Genomic DNA, 19,345 nt, shown 5'->3' with positions numbered 1-19,345 from the left:
GTAAATGATTGATCAAGTGTGCTGCTGCACGGTGCCAGACGAGGTGAGCTCGGCATCATAATGAATAGGATCTCTTATCAGGGGATAGTGGAACAGATTATCTTACTGAAATCATTTTTACTTGTAAAATTACCCCATTAAAACACAGACACGCAGACATGTGGTTTGTATATAAAATATTTATGGGAATGTCTTCAAATTCGAAAAATCACTTTACATTCAGCTCAATCTTGGTTTTTTTTGTTGTTGCCGTTAGCAACAACTTTGCAAAGCAGTCTTCCCTGCCATTAGAACATGATTGTTCATTACAAGAGCTCATTTTCCTCATACAGTTTTATTTGTATTTACTCTTCAGCAAAGACAACATAAGGCTTCCTCTTCAGACCGTATCGTGTCCTTTTTCTTTCTGCACACTCCTATCAGCCTTAAAGGTTTTTTTTCAAACTAAAACTTAACAGCACAGAGGTAAGCATATTCAAATATTGATAATGAAAGCATTTTGTAGCAGACAAAGGGGTGATACGGGTGTCAAATTCAGTTTACATTAACGCTGTTTCATATCTACCAAGACTCAGTCATTAAACTGAGCCAGTCAAAACATTAGCACAGTCAGGTCCCTTCAACGTCAACCATAAAACAAGTTACAGAGTGGTCAGCCACACTGACAACCAGCTGAGTTGGAAATGTAATTACAGGCCAGGGAAAAAATGTTGGATTATTTTTCTGTTTTTACATTCTTATCAGTAGTGGACACACAAAATGTAAAGGTAGTGCCTGAATAAAAAAAAAGAGGTTATGTTACATAAATGAAAATCATTAAGCTCTGTGCAGTTAGTGGCTGTACATTGTCCACTGTCATCAGATCAAAGCTGCATTCATCAGGTTTTTAGCTCTAGAATTTGAATGTATCTGTCAAAGCAAAACCTGTGACCTTCTCACAGTGATAGCCACGTATGCCAGCACCAAAAAACTCATTCAGGATTTTTAAATTCAGTCCGCACAAATTTGATGTTAAGCTTTGACGCTACATCAATTTATCAGGATTAACAAAATCACTCTTGGGGGGGATGCTAAATATCCAGTAGTTACAGAGGTAGCTCATTATGAAATGAGGCAATAAAATAGAGTGCAATAAACAAGCAACTGTGGTAAACATGGAAGATCAGGTAAAGATCAGACCCAGCGTCACTTAGTTTGAAGACATTCACTAAACAAATGGAGGATAATGAAACCATGCGGCTTGGTGAACTGCGTATTCCAAAAGCATAGGCATCACACGGCTAAAAAAACAGATCCCTGTTGAGCCTTACTATGCGCAACACACATTGAAAGCACAAACTGACATTCTTAAGACTTTCCTGATATGGCTGTTGGCACCAAGCAACCATTCTGAAATACACAGGACCACCCCAAAAGGTAAAAGAAGACACATAGAAAAAGACACTACATGACAGAGAGACAGGAAACTGACCGTGTGCAAATCTGACGCAATCAAGAAACACTTCAATGTCACCTGAACACAACACATTCAATCACACGCCCTATTAACCTGTTTGTTTAGTGGATGATCAACTCTACATGTTGTCGACAAAACAAAATACTGCTCTAGTCCGCCACCTTGTGGTGACCATTTGGCAAAACAAAACATTTGAAAATACATGAAGAGTACTTTAATAACATAAAACAACATGAGAGGGAGAGCGTAATCTCATCCGCAGTTATCACTGTCTGCAGCAACTTTAAAGGTCAACATGATGAGCGTGCATGTCCTACGTCCTAAGCATTGTAAGCATCAGTGTAAGTGTCAAAACAGTGTAGAACAAAATGTGTAAACAGCAGGAACCAGGTAAACAGAGGGAAAACAAAAGGCGAAATAAGTCCTCTGAATTACTTGGAAGTACTTTAAAAATGAACAAGTTAGCTTGTTTCCTGTGAGTTTTACAGGAAAGGTAAATATCGTTTTTCTCGACTGCATCTTAGTACGACTTAACACTTTGGCGAGCTCCTCGAGACAGTGCATCATGAAGGTCACAAATCAGCATCAATGTCCAGTGATTGACAACACATTGTTGTAACAGAACCCTTTCTTCACAAAGACTTAAATCATGAGGTGAGAAAAAGCAGCAGATACTTCAAAATGTTCAGAAGCCTGTAAGGGGGAATCGACCACATCCTCTGTACAGTTAAACATTTCATCGCCTGGAGTCACTAAAGCGCTCCTATATTATTCAGAAAAGGTGTGTGCTGTTTGTTTGTGCTATTATTGGAGTAAAAAAAAACAACAACACACTAACAGATAGTAAAGCATAGCATACTGCTTAAGCCAAATCTACACTTTTACATTCAGCACTGTTTTCTGCATCGCCTCTTCATCCCCCTGCTGTTTATTCAGACATGGCTTTAAAGTGTTTCAGTCTACTGACTTTGGGCAACGTGTTTAAAAATGGCTAACTGATCCCTGCAGGGTTGCACTGGGCATGTGTAATAAATACAGTATAGCTGAATATAGATATCTCTGGCACCAAGGATCACAGTCTTTCTCTTAAACATTCACCTCCTCCTGACCAGCTGTGGAGAGGGGACTGCCTGAGCTGTGGGTTACAATACATGGTGGACAAAAAATACCAAAAAAGCAGATCACACCAGCCTTATTCCAAACCAACTGTGCTAACAGCTCAGAGTTCTCTGAGAACAAATGATTATACGAGAATCTCCTCTGAGATCTTTGTATTGAGCCCATGCAAAGACCTCAGAGGAGGGCGAACCAGTGCCAGTGCAAAGGAGGGGTAAATAAAAAACTGGGCTTCAGAAAAAGAACACGAGGGTTAAATAGAGCTTCAGATTGCGTGACATTTGGTGTGCGGATCATGCACGGACGGAGGCTGGCACAGGGGGACGCGGGGAGTCGTGTGGGGTGGGGCTCTCCGTCTCAGAGGCGCTTGATTCGTCGTCGTCTTCGTCGTCGTCGTCTGTCTGCTCGGCGCTGTGGTACAGCATAAGGGCCTGGGTCTTATGGGTGATGGTGATGGTGCAGGGGCCCTGGGCCCATGGCTCGCCATCTACCTGCATGGGCATCTTGGAGCTCTTGAGAACCAGCTGGAGGGAAAGAGAACACCTGACACTTCAATATGAAACGAGTCTTACAGAGCGAATATTCTGTCTAGTCAACGATTGTAGTAATGTCAGTAACCTCCTCGTCTAGTGCTACATGATTTGTCTTTTCTAAATATCAGGCTGCTGTGAGCATGAAAAAAAATAGCTCTGGTGTTTTAAGTGTAACAGAGTTAATGATTCCACTTGTCATCACTTGGCATAGAATGTCTTTATTTGACCATTTCTATTGTTTAAATACTGTTTATAATTAATTCTAATGAGTATCCACTGGGACTCTGTGTAACATGAGCGCCCTCTGCTGGTGCCCCTGCAGACTTGAGCGGTGCAGCCCGTGTATCTTCGCCAGTCTGCACTATGCTGTCACCGTGGTTAGTTTATGTGTAAATAAGCTCCGCTGAAATACAATAAAATATGTTTGTTTTTCTTGATAAAAGTGATATTTTTCCATTTCACATGTTTGAGAGAATCTCCAAAATTATTGTAAAACTTTTCTGTGATCAAATTACTATGTTTTTGAGTCATTTAGGCTCACCACGTTGTGTGTTATGTAACTTCTGATCTCTGTGGTGTAGCTTGCTTAACAGGTTGCTCAATTATTTGTTTTTATGCTTTAGCAATGTTGGAGCTTATAACTAGAAGAGTGGCTGTGAGAGACCGTATGTGCTTCTGTTGTTATCAGATTAAACGGCGTGCTGGTGCTAAAAGTAAAAGTGTCTGTCTGATTCATCACACAACGCAAGAGAGAGTACACAACCGCTACATAAGGATGAAGATATTTGTCAGAAAACATCAGCAATAAACTTCACAAGCCGCAGCAGCAAATCAATGTCATCTCTGCCCTTCTTCTCTTACAGACTGCTCTGACCATCAACAAACATGCACCGCAAAAGTGAAGTGTACCTTCATCATATATGTATTAAAAAGTCAAAATATGCATGTAGAAAATTCTCATCCAGACTGAAATCATTGTTTTCATAGAGATGGTGAAAGATGTCAGTTGATGTTCATTTGCAGCTCACTGGTTTATCTTTTGAGGACATATTGTAACTGCAATGGAGACTCTTAGCAGCTTCAAAATAATAAACTAAAATCACTCAAATAAACTTGATTTCTGTTTTTAATCGTTGAAACATCTCCCTTCATACTTGAATACTGTACGCCTTGATTTGATATTATACCTCATTACATTATGCTAGGAGGGCCACTCGACAAGCCCCTCTGGGTTTATTTGGCTCCTCCAGCACATTTCTTTCAAAATGTATATTTTGTTAATTAACTAATCATTATGTACTGTCTGTTTTTCCATTGATCTATTATATTTTTTTTGTGCAATAAAAAAAAAAAAGCTTGCATTGAAAAAAAAGTGGCAGGTACCGGTAAATAAAAATGAGTGACTCCACCAATGAAAGTGGCAGATAGGCGAAGAAGGTAAGTTTCCACCCTGCTATGAATGACTTGAAGACCACTTATCACTTTGTGTTATTTATGAATCTGACAGCGACTCCCTCAAATTCAAGATACATTTTCAAACGCTTTCCTCTCCTCCACATTTTCACCAACCTTTTGTTCTTCTTACTTATGACGAGGACAAACGTACACCTTGGCTAAAGAAAGGTTTTACCAAAATGATCTCCTCCGTTGTTCTTTGTGGTCGTGCCACCTAGATGTCCAAGATCTGTGTCCTTGTTTCTGACAAGATGTTTAAACTGATCCAAAATGGAAATCCATTGGATCTCTATTTGGAAGTCTCTGTAATGATGTTTTAACACAGTTTTACGAGTGGATCTTTTATTGATTTATTTTAACCTAATTGTAAGAGATCACTATAAATCACTGCTGTGATGACTCAAACCTGCAGAGAAAACTCATTTCACACCTTTATTATTTTATTTCTCAAAGCCCATGTGTGCAAGTAAACACTGTGGCAGAGCCTTGTTTGTGATGTGTGTGTGTGTGTGTGTGTGTGTGTGTGGTATTTCCTCACCCTGACAGTGTGAGCCTGTCCCAGCCGTACGGGATTGGCCAGCTTGACCTGGATCTGAGCACAGTGGAAGGAGCCAAACACACCCATCACCTCCAGTAGACCATCATCCAGCCTGCAGGGGGGAGACAACAACTGAACCGCTGCTCACTGCTAGTTGCTATGGTAACCTGCAGTGCTTTATATACAAATACCTGTAAAGTGGAGCCTTTACAATCACTTAAGCTAAATTCTGCTTACTTATAGTGGATATATGACCTGTGTGACATTTACACAATAATACTGTATACATCTGTTATCTAGGTGTATACCAAGACAGCAGGTATCTTGGTATACACCTAGATAACCTGTTTACCTTGAAAACTCATGTTGATCATTTGAGTCCAAGAAAATAAAGTGTATTCTATCGTATGCCAGTTCTTACCTTGTGGGTGGGCAGGGTTCATCCCCCATACCATCCCAGAGTCTGCAGCCTCCACCCCAGTAGCCAATGTTGCAGACGATGATGCCCTCCAGACTGGGTAGCTGAACTCTCTCCCCATCCAGCTCCAGCTGTGGTAAAAACACACGGACAAACACACACAGAGTATCATCAACTGGATGCTGACTTGATAAATCAATGAAATCTTTTCCTTCTCTGTCACAGAAGTGAAACACATTCCTGATTGCATGTTATATTTCAGCTAGGTGATACCGAGTATGTATATGCACACATTGACAAACTTGCCACGTTACATTTTTGGGAAATTCAATTTTAAGTTGAAAAATAAACGACAGAGTATGATGAAAAAGAAAACACTTAAAATTCAATAAAAATGTATCAAAGTGCAGTGAAGGAAAACTTTAGGCTAACATATCTGAACAAATTCCTCCTGTAAATAAATTATAGAGTGTGAACCAGTGATTAACAACGTGTGGGCCACAGCCCCCTGTAGGCCTGTGAAGGCACTGCAGGAAGGACACAAAAGTTAAGTTACCGCCAAACACAAGACAAAGTTTATAACTACATTTTAACAATGTAGATTTTCACTTTTTATGCTGCTTTGAAATGTGTTTGTGGATTTATTATTAATTTGTTCTACATTGTTGTAGACAGACTCTTACACAGAATCTCTTAAAGAGCCCATATTATGCCCTTTTTGGGGTTTGTATATTTAATCTATGTTCCTACTTTTGTATGTTCACAATAGCTAAAGTCGTTGATTGATAAGAAGATGATTCGTTCAAAACGAACGAATCATCTGGGTGAACGAACTGAACTGAATCACTGACTGAAAAGAGTCGTTCATTTCTCAACTTCAGTTGCGCTCTCCTCTCTCCCGGAGTCAGGAGAGACGGAGTCGGTCGGGAGCTCTGTGTCACTAAAGCCCGCCCCTACTTCTCCCTCTCATGTCTCCAAAATTGAGGAAGTAGAAAATATATTATTTAACATTTAGGTGTCGCGAAAATGTATGTGCTTTTTATAGCTGCCGTCAGTTTACAAACGGCTTTTATATCCAACTTAATTTCACTCAGCTGACTGTTTTAACATCCACTAACGATCGTGTTTCAGTCAGTACAGTGTGTGTGTGTGTGTGTGTGTGTGTGTGTGTGTGTGTGTGTGTGTGTGTGTGTGTGTGTGTGTGTGTGTGTGTGTGTGTTCGTTCACTGACGAGAGCTCCGACATGAATCACTGAACGAGAGAGACTCGGAGGCGGAGCTCTCGTTCGTTCAGTTTGTTGACTGAACGAACTGAACGAACTGAACGACAGCTCCGCCTCCGAGTCTCTCTTCCTCTCAGTCAGTCAGTGATTTGTGTACTGAACGTACTGAACAGAACGGTCGGAGAAAATAAATGTGATTGTTTCAGCAGCTTTCAGTTTGCAAACTGTAGCTTTATCCAACTAAATTCTCAGCTCATTGGTTTATTATTCACCACCGGCTGTTCTCAGTACGATCGCGAGCAGAACTAAACGTTCGGCCGTATTTCAGCTTATTAAATTCTGATTCACAGACAGAGCTGCAGAGAAGTACTGAACGATTCAGTGAACGAATCTTTTGAACGAATCACTTTACTGAACTGATTCTACTGATTCAGTACACTGAAAAGAACTGCTTTTCACATCACTGCTCTGAGTCCGTCAGCTACACTCTGCTGAGTTAGACCCCACGTGGGCCAAGTCTGCTCTGATTGGTCTGCCGAGCCGCTCTGTCGTTATTGGTCAGTTGCTCAGCCGCTTCTCGGAAATGTCCCGCCTCTTTTACCATATTTGGAATGCAGCCACTGGCTCCGTCCGAGGGGAGCATAAACATTAGCACCTTAGCACTACTGTGCTACCGCAGACTACGGCTTATCGTGGGCGTGCTACAGAAGTTAACGGGCATGCAACATGAGCTGCAGGGCTTGCCACAACGAGCCAATGGGCTTAGATCAGTGATCTCACACTGACAAGACGTCACACTGACAGTTTTTTATCGAGGGGGGCTAGAACCGAGCGTTACATGCAGCTAATGCTACAGCTAACAGGAGGACGTAGGAGAAGCTGCGTTTCCGCGGACTTTGAATTTTTTCACATAGATGTGCCTAAACATGCACAGGACACTTGGAAAACACACTAAAGAGCATATAAAACCAGAAAATGCATAATATGGGACCTTTAAGTAAAAACTACAGGAAAATCCAGTAAATGTAATCTCAAATGTGGGTCAGAGATGTGTGATATGAGGCTCTGGCTTTATCTGAAAGTGGGCTGTGGCATTCTGAAGTTATGAAACTACACTGGACTGTAGACAACATACAATAAAGAAATGTTTGTTACTGGTTAGTCTGTAGTGATAAATAAATAATAACCTGTTGCAGATTACATTTCTACGGCGCCCCTGAATTCACAAAAAATAGAACAAAAAATATCTTGTGTGTGCACAACATTTTGACTTTTTGGGCCTACATTTCATCTCAGTTTAACGTGAATTCATCTCATTTGAGTTCTTGCTGGGAGAGAGTTTAAAAGATCAAAAACACCAATAAATGTAAATGTAAATATTCTGCATAAACAATCAAATGAAATGAGACACAAAATGCAATCGTGCAATTTCAAAATAACATGAAAATTGCAACTGGTAAACATCCAGAAGTAGTCATTTTGTTTGCAAAATGTGATGCAAAAAAGCATCATAAGGAAGAAGTCTAGTGCTCCAGAGAAGATTCAGCATCTGCAGACTTGTTCTCAACATGCAAGAACACATGTTTGTTTTTTTGTTTACAACCCAAAACATGTCACATCATCATAGTTTTCATTACATTTGTGATTCTTACATGGTCATCCCCCCCAATATTGAAACATATCACAATCGTAATATCAAACTGATAAACCCAATATGACTTTATTTTTCAATATCCTGAAGCCCCGAGCAAACATGGAGTCTATAAGTTTAGTATGAAGGTCAGATGTGACAGGAAATTAAAAATCATACCTGAAGATACAGCTAGATAAGAGGAGGCCAGACTTCTAATGTCGAGTGATTTCCAGCAAAGTGTATCACAAAGAGTGAAAACTTTCATTCATGAAGAGTGAGGAAAGAATGAACGCAAAAGTTGATTACATGAATAAGGCTACTGTACCTCAATCCTCTTATCCAGATCCTTACATTCCTGCACTAAACAATCTTTGGTTCCATACAGGAAATACACGGCCTGAGAAACAGAACAAAGACTCACAGTGAGGAACTGTCTTTGCATTAATAGTTAAACTCAGTCAACATTTGCATGTGATTTATTTACGTGTTCAGGTGACGTGGCTCAAACTCTCTCACCTTGTTGATGATGCGGCTGGAGAAGAAGGAGGGGGTTTTCTCGCGGTGTGTGTGAAAGTTGAGCGCCATCAGAGCGTCAGGCCCCACAGAGAAGTAATTGTTCATGGACAGCACCTGAGGAGGACGGAGAGGAAGTTAACCCACAACTCCAACATATCAGGATATCAAAATAAATATCTACCAACTGAGAGTTCATGCTCACCTTTGGCTTGCGAAAGTAGAGGCCTTTTGAAGCCACCTGCACTTTCCACCTGAAGAGGATCAAGTAAATAATGACCAGAAATGAAAGAAACACCAACAAGGCAAGAGCTAGAATCTTACATACATTAAGGTCACATGTACAAAAGTAGGCTAGTGCCGTTTCGTTGTTGTTGCTAATTCTTCATCTAAAGTTTACAAACCTCTTCATGTTGATATAATTACGCATACAGGATTGTCTATTCAATTACAGCTGATCAGGACGTCTTGATCAAAGTAGAAGACTGTTCAATTCCCTGCACCAACCAACTCCAAACTGTACAGAACTCAGAACTCAGAACTCAGGCCTCAGGCTTCAGATCAGATCCAAATATTCAGTTCAATCAAACCTGTTTTCACTTCTAGGACAGATTTTTAAAAAAACATTTTACTGATTTCTTTTCAAGCTTGAACTTTGAGATCCTCACATTGATGTTTTGTCTGTTGTAAACAAACGGGGATAAATAATTTGCTGTCAGGAGGAAAACTTCTCTGTCTTTCTGTTCTTGGCTCTAATGTATTTGTGTCTTATTTATTTTAAACCTAATAATTTTAGACCCTGAACACAACACGGGTCAACATAAATTAAAAAATGTTTTTGTAATTTTAACCCACAAAAACTCAGTCATATTTACAAACTGAAGACAAACAATCATTCTGTGAAAACTCTGCCCAGAAGCAAGTTGTCGTGCCCCCACCTGTCCATTTTGACCACCTCAGCATCGAGGATGTTACGGAGAACCTGTTCCACAGGGATCTCTCCAGCATACCCGGCACCCCAGCCTAAAGTGTTGGAAAGGTCATTTCCTGTCCCCAGGGGCAGGATGGTCACTCTTGGCATAAACTGGTCTTGGCCCTGACAGCAGACAACGAGAGAGCAGTTAGGTGAGCTGTTAAACAGTTAGTGTTACACAAGTGGAGAGAAGAAGTCAAGAGTTGATGTCTAACCTTAAGCTTCATAGTATCAATGGCGTCCAGCACCCAGCCCACTGTGCCGTCACCACCACACACAATCACCCTGACACTGCCGGGGGGCAGTAGGGTGCACAGCTGGAGGGCTTTGGAGGGAGTCAGTTCAGACAGGTCAAACACCTGGAAGACAGCGTGGACAAAAAGACTCAGATTTTTACAGAAATGCATTCTTGACTAATGCCAAAGATGATAAAAAAAGGATGAAGAGTGCATGTTGGTTTGAAGGATGATTTAGTGCTTCTGACACAAACCAAGAAAAAAACTTTAGACTTACCTGCACTGGATTCAGAAGAGTGCGAAATTCTCCCAGCAGAGCCTCTCCCATGTTGTTCCCACTGCGTGTGTTTGCCAAGACCAAGACTGGAGTCCAGCCACTCCCACAGGAAGAGGCCAGCTACACAAACACACAAGACACCAACAAGTCAGCTGACATTAAAACATATCTGATATACAACAGAAAACCAGCAGTATCCACTATGCTTAAAAAAAACAATCACGTATTGAGCACCTTGCTGTACTCATCCGGTTGGCGGCGGCGGAGCTTGTTGACGTGGTAGAGGTAGTGAGGAGGGATGATGAGGCTGTGGAACTCGCCCAGCTCACACTGCTCTGCGTCGTCCAGGCTCTCCAAGCAGTCATCGTGCACCGTGGTCTGACACCACACACACCTGAAGGAGAGACAAACACATGTTAGGAAAGTACACTCTTAGAAATTTCCCTGTTAAAAAGCGGTAAACAACTGGCAGCAGGGTTGCCAGGAAGTTACTGTAAAATGAACGGTATATTGCTGTTGCTGAAATTTACAGTTTTCTACCGTTTTTTTAAATACAGCAAAAAGCTGTGATTTTAAACATTAACAGGAAAACACTGTTGAAAGGATTAACTGTTTAATACTGTTTATTTACACTTCTTCACAAGAGGCATATTTGCAGATTTTTACTGTGAATTGTAAATACTACACCTAGCTATATATTCATTTCCTATACAATATATGTATTTTCTAAACCTAGTGGTTTGATTAATGATTCCTTGCATGCCATGTTATAAAACACCATGTTTTAAAATAATAAATAAACAGTGCCTTTAAAATTACAACTTAAAATGTTAAGACAAATGCATTGCAAAAACTACGGCAAATTACCGTTTTGTTTCCTTCAAGCAATAATACAGTAAAATATTGTTATAAACCGTTATAATACAGTAATGTCCTGTTTTTAAACATGACAGGATCACACTGATGAAATGTCCTTGTAAATTTACAGCAATTTCTTAGAGTGTATGAAAATACACTACATCATCTCTTGACCCCCCTTTGGTCCATCTCTAACATTCACCTCTGGCCAGATGTTCTACGATTAGCAATCTACATAACAATATGGGATGATGCCAGCTGGTTAGTTTCTCTCCCACCGAGCAGCAGCAGACGGATTATTATGAAATGAGGATGTGCACCAGTGTGGCATGACAACTTTGGAAGGTTGATGCAGAATATGGGGCGAGGGGGTGGGGGGCTGATACCTCGACCAATGGCAGGTATGTCAATGTGTGCTATGACAGGTAGTCTACGTCAGGCTGCACCTGTAGCGTCTCATACCTGAAGTCACAGAGCTTCGGCTGGGTCCCACACTGCTGTTTGCACACTGTACAGTAGCTAGCTAGGGGGACATTACCGCGGACCCAGCGGTGCTCCATGCCCCCGTCAGGACCGGAGGAGGGGGCCATGATCTCCTTGCACGACAGGCTCCGGTCCGCCCGGCGGAGGCACAGGTCGTCGGCGCACACGCCGCAGCAGTCGCAGAAAGCCCCTTGGAGGATGTGCTGGGAGCAGACGCAGCAGTAGGTGGGCTTGTTGAACAGGTCTGTGTAGTGCCAGCCGTGCTTGCTCTTGCGGAAGAAATCCTTCATGTGCGTTTTCCGCTTGGAGCGCTGCGCGCTGCACCACAGGGTGATGATTACCGGGACGATGACGGCCACAGAGGTCCAGAAGAGGAGGGTCCACTCCTCCCGGGAGCCGCAGTCGTCCTGCACCTCGTCCCCCTCCCTGCACATCTCTGCTGAAGGATGGGGGATGCTAAAGAGCGGAAACTGGTACGACAGGAAAAGCTATGTAAACAACAGCGAGTAGAGACAGGACGTACGCCACGTTTTCTCTGCGACAGCCATGTTCACAAACATGTCCCGGATGCTGCCACTACTTCTATCTTAAAGATGAACATTTCAGAGTATAACGAGCTATAAACAACAGACACCAGTGTGACGTTTGGCCAATGAGCTACTTCGCAACCCTAGCCTGATCAGAGAGTGTTTCCATGTCAAGATGATTCACCCCACCAACCGGATAAAACGCGCATGCGCACATACATCAACTCTAAAGCACAAAGAACTACGTAGAGTGGGAAAAGTTTTTCAATTCTATACAAAAGAAATTGTGCATTCCATTATTTGAGTCAAATAATTTGAATTATTAAGTTTAAGTGCTCAAGAATGTCTACAGAGTTTGTCAGGGCGGGCAAACCAAGGGTGTTTTTGCTGCATGGAGATCCTTATCCTGCCTAATAAAAACGGATAAAATGTATAGCCTAACTGATTACAGGTAAGCCTAAAATACCTGCATTCAAATTCCTGCTTCACTGAAAGTACAGACGTATGTAGACCTAAGTAATAGTCCAGTCCTTGACAGATACGTCATCAGGTATGACACCAGAGAATTTGAAATAGGCTTCTTATGAATCACTTTGTTTTTAACCTGGGGGTCGGGTCATATTGACATCTGCCACAAGGGTTTTTGAATGACATTTTAAGAGTCAGTTGGATCATTAGGCAGTTTCTATAGCGTAATACTTGACCTTGACCAAAGACGTTGCACTTAAGTCCAGCACTTCTAAGTAACTACATTACTGCCTGGCTTACTTTTCAATATTACTGCTGCAAGTGCAGCATTCTGTTGCTCGACATGTGGAAATGAGCTTAAGCTATAATACATATATGTTATTATGTAGTGCTCTGCCTTTTCCAAATAAACAATAAATGATTAAATGTGCTATAATGCCAAATGTTTTGATAGACTTCTTTATGTATGAACCCCAGAAGTAGGCTCGTTGTTGAAGACTGGATATTTCCTGTTTGACTTGCGATATACAAGCGACCACGGAAAACAGCAGTGAACATCTTACTCTCTTTAACATCTCTGACTGTGAGCTCCTGACGCTCCTGACGTACAGCGTGCATGCCGAGAGTGCGCATGCGCCTTCAATTCACCGTGAGCTCATAGCGTGTCAGATAATCACATTGAGGGAACAAAAGCTTTCTCTGCCCTCAGGAATTAATCCCAACAACGTTATCATTAAAGTGCGCAGGGTAATGAAGACGTGTGCGTAAAGCATAGGGGGCGGGAAGAAGCGGGAAACGGAAAGGATGACGCACAGTGACGTATTCATTTGAACGTCACAGGCAGTGCTCTAATCCAGGAGTGAAATAGTTAAGTAATAGTAGTAGGCTATATTAAAAACGTAGGCTGATGCTTGGGCAATAAATCCTGTCTTGGTGCATTGTATTTTCTAAATTCTCATTAATTTATGTCAAGCCTGTTAGCCTTTTGGCCCATACTCTTACTGCTGGACAAACCTGCATATAGTGAAAAATGTATTTACGTGGTTTAACAAAATATAGTCCACCAATGTGAAACATATACATTATCAAAAATATGCATAGACATGCTAAATAAATTAAAAAGCTTCTAAACCTAATTTTAACGGAAGTCACATTTTGTTCTGAATTGAAGAGAAGCCATAGACCAGGCTGTAACTCCTTTATTCCTCCTCTGATATTTCATCCATCTATATCCAATCAGAGGTAGAGAAAGATAAAGGATATATAGACTTTTGAAATGGCGCATACTGTGGGTAACCTTCATTTACAAGAAAATAATCCATTTCAAAAACAGATTAGGCTACACAAGTTTTCCTCTGCTAACACATACGATCAGAAGTCCTTTCCATTTGCTAAACAGTGAATTTAATTAAATGTTCAAAACGTCTCCAGAACATTCCCTTTCCCCTAATGACTGGGTTTGCATCGCCATCTAGTGGACAGTCTTCTCCTTGCCTCACTTGATGTTACTGAATAGAATACTGAATTTTGCAAATATGAATATTTAATATAAGAAATGTTAAACTGTATTTTTATGTAAAAGTACATGTATTAGCATTCCTGATGATAGATAGGCTCGTGTATTGATGTTTTATGTTTATTATCTCTCCAGTAACATGAGCAGGTATGTGACAGTTTGTGGTTGACATGCAGGAGGAGGAGGAGAATCTCCCCCTTTACCCCCTTTGGACTCTAGTCACAACTGCAGACCACAGGAGGCTCAGACAGAGAGAAGGTGAAGAAGATGAAGACGCTGGTGGTATTTTCGCTGTGCCTGGTCCTGCTGACCTTCTACACAGGTAGGAAACTCATGGGGGTTTACCGGGAAGAGCAGCAACATGTAATATTGTATTACGGGGCAACATTCAAATCAAAAGGACAATACAGTAAGACAAACCTAATAGGGACATAACATGTTGTAGTTAGAACTGCATTATTAAAGTGCATCCTTATTTTGTTTCATGATTGTATTTGGATGCAAAACTTAAATATCAGAGACTGTGCTGTATTATTTATCCCTGCTGCTTTTAACAGGTCTGATTTCAGCAAACCATCAATCAAGTTTTGTTTATAGTGCGATGGCACAACAAAGGTTATCACGTTACACATCACATAGAGACCAGGTTCTAGATCTTACTCCTTGTTAATTAAGTCACAATTGTAACATTAGTTACAACTGTTGTTGTTGCCATTTAAAGCCACTGTACCTCTGTAAAGAATTGGTTAAGCTGAGTTTAGAATAAAACTGAATTTTGCAAGTCTTAACGATCGTTCATGTTTCTTTACATCAAAAGTACGTTTTTCATAATGAGATAACTGGAGAACTTTTTGCCACGTTGCTTTGGGGGGCCCAGGCAGCAGCAGGTCGTATACCTCGTGTTGACAGAGCTGGGTTCACTCACTGCAGCTCCCTCTGGCAGGAGAGGAAGACAGATTCAGCCTGGCTGCCTGGTGGGGTCATGTGCCGCGTTGACCGGGCTCCCTGGAGAGACACCAGGATGAATGGGCACTTTGTTACCTTCCAGCCAAATACCCTGCCTCCTTATGCAAGGCAGAGAGCCCTCACTCTGCAAGGTGTGTCTGTGTCTGTGTGTGTGTGTGTGTGTGTGTGTGTGTGTGTGTGTGTGTGTGTGTGTGTGTGTGTGTGTGTGTGTGTGTGTGTGTGTGTGTGTGTGTCTGTGTCTCTGTGTGTGTGTGTGTGTGTGTGTGTGTGTGTGTGTGTGTGTGTGTGTGTGTGTGCGTGTGTGTGTCTGTGTCTCTGTGTGTGTGTGTGTGTGTGTGTGTGTGTGTGTGTGTGTGTGTGTGTGTGTGTCTGTGTCTCTGTGTGTGTGTGTGTGTGTGTGTGTGTGTGTGTGTGTGTGTGTGTGTGTGTGTGTGTGTGTGTGTGTCTGTGTCTCTGTGTGTGTGTGTGTGTGTGTGGTGTGTGTGTGTGTGTGTGTGTGTGTGTGTGTGAGCTGCACCCTTGGGACTCGTATTGGAAAATAAACAGCCTTACATAGACTGAGTAAACAGATCAGGTCACACACAGCTTTCCAGCAGCAGATCGGGTGAGAGGGGAATTCATGACTCTGAAAACTGCTATTTTCACCCTGATGAGCCAAAACTGAGCAAACAGCTTTTGTTCATGGTAAAAAAAAAACTCAGGCAGAGGTTGAATGAAGATCAGACCACTAGACCTGATACACTCACTAACATATACCAAACTAGATCATATAAAAACACTGTTTCATTTTCTTTACCCAGTGGTTTTCTTCACAGCACCAACGGCGGTATGGATTTGTGCATCACAAGACATGAGAGTAAACACTGAATCTCCTTGCTGTGAACTTCTTATCTTTCTCTCTCCCTCAGATGCCAACCCTATCATCAAAGAGAGCTCTGCTAAGCAGCTGCTCCGCAGCAAGAGGCAGGAGCGACCAATGAAGGCCGGCCACCCCGATGAGCCAATGAGGGTAAGGTTCATTCAGAGCAAAGAGCACAGACACATTATGGATTTAAGGTGGAGATTGTATAGTATTGACGGTTGATCATGCTGAGTGTGGAGCTTTATGGGCAACAATCTTTCTTTGTTGTATTTGAAAGCACCAATAAAAAATAAGAAGTCATAAACTGCTGTGATGTTCATTTTCAGTGTTCATGAAAATGTTTTTTATCAATAACTATGATTCCTCATAAGGAGCAAAAGATTAGAGAAGTAATTAAACATTTAATTGATTTTTTACAACACTACTCACATCATAATAAATCATACAATGCATTATGACATTGTTATACACAAGCAGGTGGGTTTATTTCAAACTGTTTTTATGGTTTCTCCATAATTTAAAGACATATCTTATTTTTAAAAATGGCATCTTATAAACCAACAAGAAGTGATTTATGTGTTACATTTGTTACAATAATGTATCATTATAAAAGCTATATCATAATGTTTAATATTAAGTTGATCATCATGCTGAATATATTTGTCTTCATATAAAGGGATACGTGATTGGTGAGTGTTAGATAAGAATGTTCAGCATATTTTCACACTCATTTTGGATACTTTTCTTTTACAAACTTGGATAATTAATTAGTTAAAAATGTAAATCATCTCGAGTGTGTGTGAGTCAAGATTTATGAGAAAATGTCACAATAACTAACTATACTAAAATAAAGCTCTTAGTCCACAGAGATCTTGTGCAGAAGAGTTTAATGTTTGATAAACCATAAATTAACATCATTTCTTATTTAAGTTCTAATTGGAAATCACTAAGTAGAGTGTTATGTTGCTGATGAACAGTTTCTTACATTTACAATAAATTATTTCATCTCTATATTACTTTCAGGGCCTTCTTCAGACGAGCACTTCAGGGAGACTTGAAATCATTAGAAGGAAAATGTTTGTTTAGATAGCTAGATTACAGATCTGTCTTATGAATCCCATGTCAATGTGCAGAGTAAGCCATGTACCTCTAGCCTTCTTCCATTTATTTTCATTTGACCATTTTGTTCTTAGTGCAGCATCAGTATCCATGAAGTCATTTCTCTCTCTCTCTCTGAATCTGTGATGCTTTGAATGTAACCATTCATGACAGTGCAGGTCCAGACAAGCTCACCTCCGTTTAGCTTCCACTCATCTCTGTAATTTCACTTTGTGCTGTCATGTGCACTTTATTCTGCTGTTGTGTTGAAATGCAAACAGGCTGAGCAGAGGACTGAACCGCTCTGCGTCACAGCTGATTAGCTAAAGGTCTCATTTGATCAGCTACAATTCTACAATTCACTTAGCAGACGCTTTTATCCAAAGCGACGTACATCAGAGAGTAAGAACAACACAAGCAAGGATCTAGAAAAAAGGGAACAATGTCAGTAAGAGCAAACGATCAGCTTTGAGTCTGATTGGACACACAGGTGCTGACAGGAAGTGACCAGAGGCAAAGCACAACATTGAGGGCAGTTCTTGAGAGCTCTAATCAGTATAGAAACCATCTTATAAGTCGTCGTTATCAAACAAAAACCATCATCATTACCATCATCATCATCAATAATATGGAGACCATCATCAGCTCTTCGGTTGTTTCTTTATTTCTCATCTCTCTTCACCTCCACTTTGTTCACCCATTCCCTCCCTATACAGGAGCATCTTCTGCACATGCAGGCTCTGGATCAGAGGGCCCAGGAGACCAATATGGAGAACTGGCTGAACCCTCACTGCTACCCCCGCTGTGACAGGAACTACGGATACCCTGTGTGATCAGGTCACCACTAGCGTCTACTTTCAGGACCAACTCCAAATGTTTGATGCACATGAAAGCACACAGTAATGTAATGATGTGCACTTACATAGCTACATGATTATTCAAAGGACTTCTAATCATCTGTTTAACATCACACAAACTGTCAGTCTTACAGATAACATGTAACAACTTGCAACACCTGATCACATTTCTAAACATCTCCAGGCTATTCCTGCGTCATTCATACAAAATGAATCTTTTACTTCCTGATGATTTTAGACATGTTCTGCTTTGTCATAAACAGAATGTTTAAGTCTTTGTTTGTCACTGCTGTTGGGTTATTTCTCTTCCTGATTTGTGATTTTATCATGAATACTTGGCACAGCAGGAAACCACAGAAACAAAACTGTTTCTGGCTCAGACTTATGGTGTCAAATATTCAACACTGTCTGTTACCGTCCTTCAATCATCCAAATACAAACTGGATTAAAATCAACATTTTTCATTTGTTGATAGATGTCTTTAGTCGTTCAGTTCATCTACAATCTTTAGGGTGCTTTTGAAAAGGCCTGAATCAGCTGGAAACCCTCGAAACCCAGACAGCATCAGTATAAAAGACCACAACAGACATATTAAAGGGTCTGATTGTCATTGTTTGAACGGTTCTTGTTTGTTTTCACAGTGACAGACCACAAATGAGGACATGGATTCCAGACGGAAACAATAAAAGGATGAAATACTCTCTCCTGAAATGACCTCTTGATGTCTGCTGACTAACTCATATATATAATCTAATAACAGCTGTGTAGTTTAGTGTCTTTAACATCTCTATTGTGTTCTACCAACATTTATGAATAAATCATAACGCATGAGAGCCTCTGCTGTGTGACTGTTTTGTTCATCATCATCATCATCATCATCATCATTATTATTATTATGTTGGTATTAATAAATCAAACGACCAACAGGATGAAGAAGTGATAAAACTAAAGGCTGCCGACATTTTTCCTTCAGTAGGCAATATTCTTTCTTTCAGTTTTTCTTCCTGAGCTAGCCAAGCTGTAGCCACCAGAGAATTGTTTGCTCCTTATGTCATTAGGCCCATATAGCAGATAGAAAATGACTTCGTGCGTTCACCCTTTAGGGATTATAAGATAGAATGTTTTTTTGTTTCTTTATTTTTGATTGGTTGAAGGCCAGGAGCTGCTGTGTGATCAAAAGCCCATATGGACATTTTTATTTCGATTAGGTCGGTTTGAATATCTGCACAATAAAGAGTTTAAAGGCATCTAAGATAGACTGCTATTACAACATTATCCTAAAGGTAAACCTGTCATAGGTGCAGAGGGGTAATAATAAGAGTCACTTACACTGCGTAGTG

General features: G+C 40.8%; 2 protein-coding genes across 3 annotated transcripts; one reads left to right on the top strand and one right to left on the bottom strand.

The window, feature by feature from the left end:
- Window positions 1–161: 161 nt before the first annotated feature.
- Window positions 162–12,625, bottom strand: dgke (diacylglycerol kinase, epsilon). Its single transcript, XM_020654247.3, has 11 exons — window positions 11,691–12,625; window positions 10,605–10,764; window positions 10,371–10,490; window positions 10,073–10,216; window positions 9,823–9,980; window positions 9,090–9,138; window positions 8,888–9,001; window positions 8,697–8,768; window positions 5,520–5,647; window positions 5,099–5,210; window positions 162–3,096 (listed from the first exon to the last, which is right to left on the bottom strand). The coding sequence occupies exons 1-11, from the start codon at window positions 12,143–12,145 to the stop codon at window positions 2,866–2,868; spliced, it is 1,743 nt and encodes a 580-aa protein (XP_020509903.1). The 5' UTR covers window positions 12,146–12,625; the 3' UTR covers window positions 162–2,865.
- Window positions 12,626–14,385: 1,760 nt separating this feature from the next.
- c1h17orf67 (chromosome 1 C17orf67 homolog) lies at window positions 14,386–18,838 on the top strand. 2 transcript variants are annotated; one of them, XM_020654251.3, is made up of 4 exons: window positions 14,386–14,544; window positions 16,097–16,197; window positions 17,865–17,985; window positions 18,647–18,838. In XM_020654251.3, the coding sequence occupies exons 1-3, from the start codon at window positions 14,490–14,492 to the stop codon at window positions 17,979–17,981; spliced, it is 273 nt and encodes a 90-aa protein (XP_020509907.1). In that variant the 5' UTR covers window positions 14,386–14,489; the 3' UTR covers window positions 17,982–17,985; window positions 18,647–18,838. The 2 variants fall into 2 exon arrangements, 1 of the variants encoding a protein (XP_020509907.1); XR_002278625.3 differs by having other exon boundaries at window positions 14,399–14,544; window positions 17,865–18,052.
- Window positions 18,839–19,345: the final 507 nt, after the last annotated feature.

The sequence above is a fragment of the Labrus bergylta genome, chromosome 1, assembly GCF_963930695.1.
Source record: "Labrus bergylta chromosome 1, fLabBer1.1, whole genome shotgun sequence".
Classification (NCBI taxonomy): Eukaryota; Metazoa; Chordata; class Actinopteri; order Labriformes; family Labridae; genus Labrus; species Labrus bergylta.
This window is presented reverse-complemented; position numbering and strand designations above follow the sequence as displayed.